This window comes from Abramis brama (genome assembly GCF_963993115.1).
Source record: "Abramis brama genome assembly, chromosome: 10".
Lineage (NCBI taxonomy): Eukaryota > Metazoa > Chordata > Actinopteri > Cypriniformes > Leuciscidae > Abramis > Abramis brama.
This window is the reverse complement of record NC_139972.1, coordinates 15,837,010-15,851,124: the sequence shown is the minus strand read 5'-3', so window position 1 is coordinate 15,851,124 and position 14,115 is coordinate 15,837,010. Positions and strand designations below refer to the sequence as shown.

Sequence of the window (14,115 nt, the reverse complement as noted above, 5' to 3'; positions counted from 1 at the left end):
GACCACATGGACATCTGACTACTATGTTCTCTTCAGATCCTGCCCAACTCATAATCCTACAACCGTGAGATTTAACCTCTCAACCGGCTCAACCACACAAATATTAATGAGGATTTACATTATTATCGAGTTGACTTGTGTTTGAATAATCTAAGCAGATCTGTTCATTGTAAACCAAGTGCAAATTTAAATAAGGACTATACAAATAAAATACAGATGAAATATACAATCATGCAGTACAATTCATAATTCACAGGTGTAGTTTTAAGTCATTTAATTACATTTGCATTAGAGAATATTTGGTGATTTTGGTATTTTCCTACATTGTTAAATTTTAAATTTGTTTTGTAACAATTGCATCACCAAGAAGCAGCTGTGCCATGGCTCCCTTATTAAGGATATGTCCTGAACTGTCAAATTCTGTGCACGTGTGTGTGTGTGGTCCTGGTAAACCCTCTGTTATGGGGTCACAGATGTTATCCCCACAAAGATGGCTGTCACGGTGTGGTGCAGACAGAAGAAGAGTCAAAAGTTCCAATGCAAACTTTTACTCACAATATAAATCAAACTGGTACATAGAAAACAGACAGAGGGTTCACACACACTTAATACGACATAGATCGGACAGAGACTTACTGAACATATGGAATTTAAATACACTGATTAACAGAACACAGGTGAAACAGATGATGATTAACTAAACACAGGTGATACAGCCGAACCAATAACGAGAGTAACCATACAAAGGAATGGCGGGAAAAGAACAAAGGAGAACAGGAACCAATCAAAACTCAAACTGAAAGTCCAAACAAACACTGACACGTGGCAATGTACAAAATCCATTTTTTTGGTCCCCATGAGTGTCACATATGGTGGCTGTAATGAAGTGCACAATCACGAAGAATGGAACAAAACAATCATTTAATAATATTAGATCCATTATGGAAAACACTGGAGAGTCACAGGGAATCAAAATAGCACAACCACACGAAACGAGGAAATGGAGGGCTTAAATACACAGGGAGTAATTAGGTATAACTAAATAAACAACACGTGAACATAATCAGCAACTAAGGGAAGAAACTTGCACAAACTAGCAAACTAGGTCAACTTACAATGACAGAGAACACAGGCAAACAGAAACAGGGAAAACAGAACCAGAACAAAATGTAACTAAACAGAACAGAACATACAAGACCATACAGGACGATGGCCCAAGGTGGAGTTGTGGGAGGGGGAGCCATGGTGGCTGATGAAATCAGGGGAATGACTGACTGAGACAAAGCCGATGGAGGTGGAGACCCTGGTGGAGACAGCGAGCTGATGGGACCACACGGCACTGAAGGTTCAGACGGAGCCACTGCAACAAGAGTCTGAGGTAGAGCCATGGTGTCAAAGGATTGAGGCGGAGCCAGTAGGACCAAGTTGGAGTTAGAAGGAAGGCGGAGTCCGATTAAGCTGAAGGGGTGGAGGGTGAGGGTCGAAGCGCAGCTGGAGACCCGGAAGTCCATGGAATAGGTAGAGCGATGTCTGACCAATACGGAGCCGGAGGGACGAGGGAGCCTGGTGGAGCCACAAGGGCCATGGTCCCAGGTGGAGCTGAGGGAGGGAGGAGCCAAGGTGGAGCTGAGTGGTCGCTGAGCTGAGGTGGAGTGATGGGCTCTGCGGCTGGAGGCGGAGCCATGGGATCCTTGTGCTGAGGTGGACAGGAAGGGCCAAGGCGAATCCAGGGAGCACAATGGAGTCAGAGGAGGAGCTGAAGGGAAACAGTGGAGGGGGGCAGAGGAACTGGCTGTTATGGGCAGAGGAGGTGGGAGAGGGAGACTGGGACACACAGTGTTGCCGTTTCACGCACCTGGTCAGACTCTCTGTAGGGCTCATGCTCCGAAGTCCTCTTATCTGGTTCGTGCATCGCGGTGGGCTCGGATTCTCCGTCTGTGGTGGGCTCTGGCGTTAGCTCAGTGCAGTGTGTGCGGTGGCTGGCTGGGCTCTGGGCCTGGATTGTCATCACCTGATGTCATCCTCAGCAGGGCAGATGGTGAATGCGATCCGTTATTCACCAGCACCCACTCCAGAAATGTCCCCTGAGTACCATCACCGGGTAGGCGTGCCTTGGTGCGTTCGTTTAAGCTGGTGAAATAGAATATGCACAGGGAATGATCTGTGAAGCTTGTGAGGTGTGCAAGATGTAGAAATCCTCTGGTGTGGTCCTCGAGGGATTGCTGCATCTGTACTAGGCAGAGCAGCTGGACAGCTGGTAAGTAAATTTTTTTGTGCACGATCACAAGGAACAGAACCAAAAAAAACTTTTTAATAACAATAATAATTAGGTGATAGAATGACTTCCCATGGGGCACTCCTTTGTTTGAGAGACTCGCGGTTAAAAGGCATTTGTGTTTTTTATTGGTTTTGGTTTTTTATCATCTGTCGCTGACGCATGATGTGCGTGGATTTTAAACATTGGACACTGTTTTTGTGGATCTTTTTATGTGTTGAACCTGTTCGGGCATGCTGAAACTCACTGGCAAATTCATATACCACTAACTATACTACTATACCACTATGGCGCAAAGAATTATGCTTGGGTTGATCTTTTGTAATCAAGCAGGCATCTAAAATCATTGGGACCTCGCAGATTCAACCTTCAAAAATGTATATCTGTGCAGTCAAGAGGAAAGCAGTTTTGATTACCAAATACCCCTCTCATCCTCTTTATTGATTTTTTCAGTTACTTCCATCAGGTTACCGGTTTAGAGCTCCTTTGGCCATAAAAAAAAGGCTTACAGGAATTCTTTCATTCCCACTGCAATATCCATTTTAAATAAGGTTAAAAAGTTTATATTGATCTTTATCTTCTATTTATTTAAGGTGTTTGCTTAAGAACAATTCTCTTTGTCTGATATATGTGCTATGTATTGTATGTGTCACAAGCATTGCAAGGCAAGTTAAAATAGGATCCAATCACAGCAGTATTCAGGCTTTATTTTAACAACAATTGCAACAATAACAGACAACTGAACAGAACCAAACACAGGGCTTAAAAACACATAGAAAACAAAGGAGCTAATGAGATAATTAACAGGAACACAGGTGAATGGAATGAATGAAGAGGCAAATCAAATCAATAACCTTGACAACCTACAAAGATTTTTAAAAAAATCTAGCCATCAAGCCATCATGGACAACACTACCTTCTCTGGGCATAGTTCTGGGGCTTGAGTGACCTCCTGGCCGAGCTCCGGTGCTGTCTCATGGGTTGGAGAGGGCTCCTGTGCAGACTCAGGGGCTGGAGCGGGCTCGTGACTGAACTCTGGGGCTGGAGCAGACTCGAGGGCTGGAGCGAACTCTAGACTGTGCTCAGGGGCTAGAGCCAACACTGGACTGTGCTCAGGGGCTGGAGTGGATGTGTGTGTGGCCCAGACACACATAGCAGCAGCAGCATATAAAGAAAGGACTAACTGGAACGGGCTCAGAAATTTCACTAACTGGAACGGACTCGGGAATTTCACTAACTGGAACGGACTCGGAAATTTCACTAACTGGAACGGGCTCAGGAATTTCAGTCACTTGGCTGGTGGCTGGCACGCTGGTTCTCTCCTCGCTCTAGCTGATGGTAAAGGGGGAACCATTGCAGAGGAGTAGGTCCTCTGAAAAACACACATAGGCTGGAGTCATCATAGTGAACGAGATGAAAACTGAACGAGATGTCATCAATAACGGACAAAAGAACCAAACACAGGGTTTAAATACACAGAGCAAGCAAAGGAGCAAATGATATAATTAACAGAAGAATGGAACAAATAACGAGACAAATTAAATCAGTAACCATGACAACCAACAAGGAGCGGAAGCATGGAAAATAGGGTCAAACTAAACAGACAAACCAAAACTGAACACAATGAAAACTAAATCAAAACAGAACCTAACCGTGAGAGTATGTGAGATAAATTTCTAGCACTGGTAGATAGGCAATAAAGTTTTTGAATTTGAATACAGTTTGTGCAGTATACAAATCATTCTCTGTGGAACGTCACAACATGAAAACCCAAATGTGTGTGTGTGTGTGTGTGCGTGTGTACAGGTTTGTATTATAGGATAGTAAAAGGATGGTGAAACCCGAAATCACCTTGTGGGGACCAGCCAGCAGTCCCCACGAGGGAAATTAATTAAACATTTTAAATTGTTTTTTTGAAAACGTAAAAAGGCTCAGGGTTAGGGGATAGAATATACAGTTTGTACAGTTAAATATCATTACGCTTAAGTAACATTCAAGCAGAATTCAAAGAAAAAATTACTAATATGAATGTTTAGCGATATTTATTATTCAATATTATTAAGTATTTTGACCATGTGCATCAGAGAATGAAAGCTGAAATATTTCCCACCAAACTATCTTAATTTTGTCAAGCTTCCACAGAAAGCTTCTAAAATGTTATTCATAAAACAGTATTATTATAAAAATATATTATTATTAAAATATATTATGTAAATATATATATATATACTAGAGCACTCTCTGCAGTTGTGAAAGTCAAATGTGAAAATGTGTACATTTAAAATGCAAATATTTTTTTGTATAAACTTCAATTTCAATGTCCATTTCAAACAACATTGTTTTTTCTTCTGGTTTTTGAAGGAAAGCTCATTTATTAAGCTTAACAGCACATACTGAATGGGTGTGGAAAGTCACTCTGAATAGATTCTTAAGGATTCAGCAAATAATGCATGCTGGAAAACAAGCACACAGAAAACCAGAGTGCTTCATATAGACCTCGCACCTGTCAGCTGTCATCTGTTGAAAAGTGACAACAAAGAGCTGGCAAACACACTCCTACCTCACCTTTGTTTTGCAGGTTACATGCCTGAACACTGTCAAAGAACAGTGACAATCCCTGTACCTTTGCTGCATGTTTGTTTTGCATTTTACACATCTAATGCAAAAAGAAGTCTTTTACATTTTCAAAAGTAAACTGTTAAATTATATAGTATTGCACTTTTTATTATAAAAAAATATAACACTTCATTAGTGTCCATAACACAAATTACATGTACTTACTAATAACAGCATATTATGCATAATTACAGGCAAATGACCCTAAACCAAACCCTAACCTAAATTATGTTGTTAATTAATATTACTTAGTATATTTGTATAATTACATCATAAATAAAACATAAAATACATTAAAAAAAATATTTGAGTACAGAAATCAGACGGAACAGGGTAACTTTTACCATTTGAACTTAACGTATGAGCTTCATTAAGGTTACTGTTGATATATCTCTAATTCAGATAAAATAATAAGTAGCCTACAGTAAATTATTGTAAAATAGTATGAATATGAGTGTAGGGAAAAAAATACTAGCATTTCCTTGTTTTACAGCAATTATAGAACACACCATAATTGATTAAGATTATGTACAATAAACATTTTAGAGTACTATGTGCACTTTTGCAATTCAAAAGGAGGGGTAAAAATGTATATCTGTAAATGCCTCCTTCCAGTGGCAACTATGAAAGTGCATCAAGTGTTATTCAGGAATAAATATTCAAATAAAAGTTTTTACCTTTATATACAAAGCTAAAAGACAAAAATAAAAAATAAACAATCTGGTGACATTTTTTCGGCCACTCATTTGGCTTGGTATATGGTAAATAGATTTTGTCTGCACAAAGTCAGACTTCTGTGTCTGTCCATACTAAATAAAATAGTGAGATGGCAGATGTCATATCTGATGAAATAAAATAATTAATCTCTGATTTGTGTGTGTGTCTGTTATCATTGTAAACAGCGATAAGCAAAATATTTTCATTTTAAACCCCATATTTTCTAAATCAAACCCTTCAAAATACAGTAAATCCTATGGAAAACAGACCACACTCCCACAGCGCTTTCAGGTCTCAAAATCTCACAGACTGATTACTCAGCCTTGAAATATTCTCTTATTTAAACGCCATTTTAAAAAGAGAAAAATTATCATAATTTCCCACTAATTACAGATATAAGAGTATAACTGGCACCTTAGCAACAGAATTTCTTACAACCCATGTGTGCATTTCTAATGTTACCCCAGATAGAACATAAAACATTAATGGGGGCAGGATTCTTTGCAAGCTGGTGATGAAATTATGGTGTAACCTTTATCAATGTACCAGAGTCTTCATGGCAGCGAAGCAAGGATGGATATCACAAAACAGCTATTCTTACTGCAAATGTTGTTATGATGACAAATCACAAAGAATGAAATAAAATAAGAAATGGGAAAAGTTGCTAAAAAGAAAAAATTAAACATAAAAAGATTTTCCTCTGACAAAAGTGAAAGGCACTACAGTCTGCAGTGGAGTGTCATTGATAGATGTGGGCACTCAGAATCTGAGAATGACCTCGTTCCCTTTCAGAAAACACATGATTATATAATGTATGTTTTACTGTATACAATACATATTCTACATGAGCATTTAGGGCATACTAATAAACTTTATCCAGACACATGATGCACTCAGGAAATATTCATTTCGAAAGTCTTGTGTGCATATACAGATTGATCATCCATTGCAATAAAAAATATTGTAAAATTGAAGATGATCAAACAACCTTGAAGAGGGTGAGAAAAGCAGACAGAGAGAGCAGTTTTCATTTTGACGTGGCAACAGGACAAGAGGAGGTTCAGGCAGTTATATTAGTTTCACACAGCGAGAAGTGTGCAATGAATCCAAGCATGAGGTCGTATCTGAGTGTTAAGGTAATGGAGTAAAACTGAAATGTCAGATATGTGATCTAAAAATTCATGCTTTAGAAATTCACAATTTTTTCACCACTTAAAGATTAGTTTAACTAAATTTAATGTAGATAATAATGCATCAGAATACCAAAACAATCACATTTTTTCTATTTTCTACACTTTATTGGAAACTGTGACAGTGGAAATGAATTAAGGAGAATGCAGCTGGAGATACTTTTTACTACAGTGAATATTTCTTAAGCTGGATTTATTTCTATATAAACACAAACCTCAAACAGCCATGGAACCTTTCCACAGGTAATGGCGAAGGAAAAAAAAGAGTTTATTATATACATGTTGTAGCGCTGATGTAAGTTGTCACAGTGAAACCTGCAATTAAATAACCTATAAGAAGCTTTTCAATAAAATGTGCAGTAAAAACAATTATGAAATGCAAAATGCATGAAAGATATTTTCTTAAATGAAACAAATATACACACTACCATTCAAAAATTTGAGGTTAGTAAGATTTTGTAATAATTTAGCAAGATGTCTCTTATGCTCTCCAAGTCTGCCTATATTTGATTAAAAATATAGTAAAAAAAATATTGTGAAATAGTATTACACTTTAAAATACCTGTTTTCTATTTTGAATATATTTTAAAATGTAATTTATTCCTGTGATGACAAAGCTGAATTTTCAGTATTATTACTCCAGTCTTCAGTGTCACATGATCCTTCAGAAATCATTATAATATGCTGATTTGCTGCTGTAACAATTCTTTTCAATTTTGTTCTTAATATTTTTGTGGACACCATGATCATTTTTTCAGGATTCTTTAATAACGATTGACGAACAGCATTTATTTGAAATAAAATTAAAATTAATCAGTGTACAAATGTTCAATTTAATGCATCTTAAAATCTTACTGACCCCAACATGCATCGCCTATTGATTTAAAATAAAGGTGACACCTTTGCCCTAAGAACAGTTCCGTTAAAATTTGCCTTCATTCTATAGTTGACACCTGTCTGAACGTATATTCAACTGCTACAGAATAAATTAAATATTATAATTTTAGTTTGGAGGGCAGAATTCATCCACACACAAACACAATCTAAGACTGATTTGATGTTTAAAAGCAACATACAAAATCCACAGCTAGAGCAACACATACATTCTTGTAATTGGACTTGTGAATCAAAATCCTGTTGTTACTGAGATACAGCCTTTATGACAACTTCTCAGTGTGACAACTTCTCAGTGTGACAACTAGCCCCGGTCTCGGTTATACAGAAATGGAAGTGTGGTGCAAATCAAAACAAGCTAATGAGAGTTTTCACAGCAAAAGCCTTGACTTTTTTTTCATCCTTTGCAAACAATGGTCTAAAAGATGAAACCTCATTATACATGTCCAAAGCATAAACGGATCAGGACAAATGTGGCAACAAAGTTTCAACTCGGGCAACATTCCAGCAGGTCTGATGCAACAGGGCTGCAACAAGAGTTACATCTCCATAGTGTAATATAGTGTCCTTCCTCGTCGCATGTGGTTAAATAGTGCTTTACATGGGTCTCTGTGCTTAGATTTTGTGCTTAGATATACATCCCGTCTGGTTTTGTCCAACTGGACCCACTTTATAATCATCAGGATTTACTTACCCTCTACATTTGGAAAGGAAATACACGTATAAAACGCTTATGCAGACTTTCTTCGAGATCAAGCGGGAAATCACATGGCTCTAATGACTGATTTGTGGACTCCAGGCTGAAGTTCGGATTGAACTTGTTCCGTTTCGAATTGGACTATACGCTGAGGGGCGAGGCGGCGGATGGATACGAACTCGTGTGATGCGGTTAGTGTTTGGTTTGACGTGATACTCCTCTGTTCTCCAAAACTTTTGAACGATTTATCGTGTAACCGATCAGTCTCGACATCAAATGAAGAAGAGTGAGACAATGTTCTGCTAAATTGAAAACGTGAGCTCCTCCACTGCGGTTTCCTGCGCTCACAGAAGCTCTTCAGACCTGACCACCTCAACACGATGGAGTAAGTGTCAACTTCCATTCAGACTTTTATATGAGCTACAACTTCCTGTGACAGTGTAAATCTCAGTTTAACTAGTTTTCAGAGTTTCTGAACTAAAGAATAACCTGCAGAAATCTATAGAGATGAGTTTTTATCATGACATTTGTTATAGCTTTGTTTGAAATTGCATTTAAAAATGCAGAAATTGCTTAACTTGTTTTGTTTTGTTTTTTTACATATTTTCTGTACTGCTCACAAGCTTATTTTTTAACAATATTGTGTAAGGCTCTATTTTCAGGCACTTTTGACCTTTTGATGTTTCTGAGTGGATTTTTTATATTTTAAAATTAAGTTTTCATTTCTACAGTATAAACATGCATTTGAATTTTAAACTGTAAAAAAAAAATATTTTAAGACTTTACTTTAGCCTCTGTTTTACATTTGGCACTGAACCTGACTAGAGGCATCATATTACAGCATACTAAATGAGCTCTGGCAAAAGGTCATATTCATTATGTTTAGATTTTATTATTATTATTTAAATTATTAGAAAATATTGCACTCTATCTTATCAATTCAGTCAATTTAACTTATATATTTTTTTAATTAATCATTTTCATGATAGTCTATGAAACTGTGCATCTTTTTTGGGGGGGAAAAATGAAATGTTTGAGTTTGTTTTTATTCAAATTTTTGACACTTGGAAAACTGAATTAACGAGTGCTTTTTACATGTTTTTTTAATTTTAATATAGGTTTCAGTTTTTCACATCTCTTTCCTGTATGAGGCATTTCTTCGATTCTAATGCGTTGTACGCAATTCACCATTTCAATCGAAATTGTGGCGGCATTGATTATTCCCAGGAATACTCCCCTCATTTGCACAGCCGGCTTAAGAGCTCCCTCTTTCCTACTGGCTAACGAAGGCCAATCATAGGCGGAGGGAGGAGTCTGCACAGACGGAGGACTAAATTGGTAAGCAGTACGGCACTTTTATTTTGTCCGATTGTTGGTGGGAACCACACTGCAGCGTATGTGTTAATGGCGTACAGTAAGTAAAGCAAATATTTTGGTCATCCACATCGTTTCATCTTTTTTTTTTTTTTATCGCTACTTGCATGTATTGTTTAACAGGAAATATAGATATTCGTAGTTCAGTGTTATATTTGCAACCATGCATATATGCTGAGATATTCCATCTGTATGTTGAAATAATGCTGAATTGTTTTTCTCAACAGATTGGATGACAAAAACTTTTGACGCTTACCCAAACTCAGCTTCCACGGAATCCTCTCCTGGTTCCTCTATCCCACCCTCACCTCTGGAGCATGACGTCCAAATGCCCTCCGACTTGGAGGTTATGACCACTCTTCTTAAAGAAGAACTGGCTCAACTGGAGGATTATTATCTGTATGAATCAACACCTATGAAATTGGAAAAATGGCAAAAGTGTGACAAAAGCCTACAAGCTATGGCTACGCAGTCATACTATCAGTTACCCTGCGCTTCGTATAATGTTAACCAGCCTGAAACAAATCCCAGGCTGGTGTCTCTGGGGACTGGAGAGCTCGACCTACGAGGCTTCTGCGGGGGCTCTATGAGCCGACCGAAAATGTCTAGACCCAGCCCCTACAGCTACATTCGGACACACTGCAATAGCCAAAGAATATCAGCAAACGGATGTAAAGATGTGGAGGTGTTTGAGAAAGAAACGTGGACTTTCAAAGGGACTCATTCAGGTTACGCAGAGTTGGGTTTTGACCAGTGCTCTGTCGACAAATCCTTCGCAAAGAACCACGGCAGCGCAAAGAAGGTTCGAGAATGTGCTTTACTGTTGAAGGAAGAAGAAAAAAGTTGCTTCACGGAAGACGTGTTTTACCGAGCGGAGATGATGAGAAGTTACGATCTCGGTGGGTCCCTGGAGCCCCACCACAGGAGAGAGGGCCAGAGCCACGGGATGAAGATGCTCGGCCACGACGGGATCGCCATGCCGATTTTGCAGTGCGCCGAGAGCGAGAGCTGTCCGCCGTATAAACAATCCGAAGTAGCCGAGTGTTACTTTCATCAGATTACTGCCAATTTAGAGCCATATCACGGCTACATGAATGAAATCGATCAGCCAATCAGAACTGGGGCTGTTGATATCCAGAATAATGTCTACTTGCACCATGAATGCCTTGGGGATCAAAGCTTTGAATGTCTGTCCGGTGACAGTGTTGAGTCCTCTTTGGAGTCGCCTGTCCAGAAGCCACTACAAAGGTCACGGGAAAGTCAGTGTGTGTTTAAACCAGATGTTAAAGTAGGTTCTTTGGAGAGAAACCATGGAGAACGCAAGCAGAAGAAGAGAGACCAGAACAAGTCTGCTGCCCACAGGTACTGTAGCCTTTTTTTTTATTTCTTTTTTTTATTTATCTGGAGACAAATAAAAATAAAGTTGTCACCTTGGTCAGTTAGTCAAATGAAAGTGCTGGAATATTGCATGAGCTAATAAAAATAAGTCAATTAAGAAAGCATGTTTTTTTGTTGTGGATCATACGAGCAGAAAAGCTGAACCATGCTATTTTATTCCACAAATGTTGCCATAAAAACAATAGGTACCGTCAGCGTAAGAGGGCGGAGCAGGACTGTTTGGAGGAGGAGCTTCATGGTTTGGAAGGGCGGAACAGAGAACTTCGGGACAAAGCAGAATCTGTAGAGAGAGAGATTCAGTATGTGAAAGATCTCCTGATTGAAGTCTACAAGGCTCGCAGTCAGCGCTTAAAAGAGGATTCCAGTGCCTAAACCTCTGTCTCTTACCAGCATTTCACTTTTACCAGGCTCTGACAGCATGTTTTTATGCTCCGAATAGTTAGTGAACCTCAAAAAAAACAAGAGCTCATGTATTAAAATGGTTTTGTTTTTCCAAAGCGACAGCCGCATGGTTTCATGAAACTGAGAGCATAATATCTGAAGCACTGTGATGATATCCTTGAATACATTCTAATGACCTTGCTTGGTATTTGAATTTACAGCGATATATTTAATGAAAAGCTGCCCATCAAGATTTGAATGAACTTCACATGGGACATTACATTGTTTTAGTGTACAAAATAAGATTTCTGTACAGGCTTGCTCCGTTCTTTATTTATCATGAAATATCATGCTTACTCAACAGCACAACATAATGAGAAATTGTAATAATGTAGCGACATGGTCGGAATTCTTACTAATATTGTAATAATGCAAAGCACTGCAATGTAAAATGTCACTAATTTTTTGTTGTCTTTTTTGCTTTATAATTTCATGTATTTCCTTATATTTCTCCTTTATTTGTGAAATATCTCATGTAATTATATATAGAATACAGGAGAAATAGTGCTTTTGCAATGATATTTAAATTGCTTTAAAATATATTTTAAACTAACGTTTATAGTATATCAATGACTGATTTTTTTGGGCTCAGGTATGGAATGCATGTCTAATACATCGAAAAGCATGTTGGGTTACAATTTATTGCATGACCCCCCAAATAAGAAATGAATGCTTTTGTGCATTATGACAATATGTAGAATTTTTATTTTGCCCATTTGTTTTATTCTCATTAACATAGTGCTTTAAAAATGTGCTCTTTTTTTTTTTATTAATTTATTTTTATTAATGTGTAATCCGTATGAGATATAGATTGTTTTTATGCAGGTTTGCGGAAAACAATCACTGTCATTTGATACAGAACTTTAAAATTCTGAAGAATTTGAATGATTTCAACATTTTTGAACAGGTGCACATTACTACAGTAGTATACTGTGCCTCTGAAAACTGACAAGCGTAGCAAATCTGAATGCATCTATTTCTGCAGGTTCTAATGTGTTTCAGAATCTACCGACACTTGATTAATAAATACAAATTATATTGTGCAGTAATTCTTATTTTTGGTTGATTAAAATGTCAATAAATGATTCTTAAATATTTTATGAATATTGTGATGAAGAATTATTTTGCTTGTTTACACCTGCTGATATAAATGAATATTCATGCTGATAAATGTTCAAAGAAAAAGTATATCAGCAAATAAACATCACTGAAAATAAAACATTTCAGTAATTTTTCCAAGCAACTAAAAGGCAAATATCTGATAATGATTGATGAAAATACATTAGAAAACGATCAAAAACATTTTCAATACATTTTATAGGCCTACTTTTTAAAATACAAACCTATACTTTACAGCTGTTGAACTAACATATTTACATTTCTTTAGCATGTATTTGATATTAAAAGCTTTTGGAATAAAGGATTTAAATAAAAAAAAATCACATAGGCTATGTGATGATAAATTCGGCAGTCCACCTTTTCCTCTTTATTAGTATTACCTATATATAGCTTTATTAACATTTATTGTATTTTTTATTGCCATTAAATAGGCCTGGTTTTATTAATTATTATTAAATACAATTTCAATATTCAGGCTAATGTGCTTACAATAATTTTAGTTTTTGAGCAGAAAACTGACAGCAAACTGAAACGCTGTATTCTTAGCTTTTCGTTATTATAACCCATTATAATTATGAGTTCATAGCACATTAGACACGACAGCTGGTTGTAATGTGTGGTGTGGCCTCACGATGGCATCAAAGTAATAAACGAGACGGCAGGCAACGGGGTTCCTCCTGTTCTGTTTGGTGAGTGAGAGAAACCTTGCCGGTTTATTTCAGTCTAGATCACAGCGCTCAGAAGCAAGTGCCGAATGTAGTCCAGATTTGGCCCAGACTCAGTTACTATCTGGGCTGTATTAGCCTACAATTGTTTATGAACATCATAGGCTTACGGGAAAAATTATGCGACCATTTTATTTACAATGAATTTCTGCATAAATTGCTCCTAAAATTTGATCTGATCTCATAACAGGATCGTTTATTTAAATATCACGCAAATAACTTTTTTTTTTTTTTTTTTTTTTCATATTACAGGATTGTAAGTCACTAGTCTAATAACATCCAAAGGCTAATCAGGAATCAAACAAGAGTCCAAATAAAACGTCTTAGTGTGTGAAAATGATTATAGTTGGGGCAAGTTTACTGTAGTCCTACCCCTTTATCTTCTTTTTCTTTTTTTATTATTTTACGTATGGATGGTGCAACATCGTCATATACACAATAAAATCATATCTAAATTATGTATTAGTTCTTATTGGGGTGTCTTAATACTCCTCCCTTGCGTGTTTGAAGCAAAGTGTTAAGTCAAAGAGTCTCTATTGCATAATCATACAAAAAAAGAGAAAGAGGTATAATTGCAAACATATTTTTGATTGATATTTTGACTGTCTTTCGCTCTTTAAATCTGAAGATGCAAACCAAGCATTGTGCAAAACCATAACATACAGTTAG

The 14,115-nt window shown here is 37.3% G+C and overlaps 1 protein-coding gene across 2 annotated transcripts; it reads left to right on the top strand.

The window, feature by feature from the left end:
- Positions 1–8,206: 8,206 nt before the first annotated feature.
- Positions 8,207–12,700, top strand: atf5b (activating transcription factor 5b). 2 transcript variants are annotated; one of them, XM_084125496.1, is made up of 4 exons: positions 8,207–8,774; positions 9,508–9,727; positions 9,991–11,125; positions 11,347–12,700. In XM_084125496.1, exons 3-4 carry the CDS (start codon positions 9,996–9,998, stop codon positions 11,531–11,533), a joined length of 1,317 nt encoding a protein of 438 aa, XP_083981622.1. In that variant the 5' UTR covers positions 8,207–8,774; positions 9,508–9,727; positions 9,991–9,995; the 3' UTR covers positions 11,534–12,700. The 2 variants fall into 2 exon arrangements, with proteins under 2 accessions (XP_083981622.1, XP_083981621.1); XM_084125495.1 differs by lacking the exons at positions 8,207–8,774; positions 9,508–9,727 and adding an exon at positions 9,744–9,803.
- Positions 12,701–14,115: the final 1,415 nt, after the last annotated feature.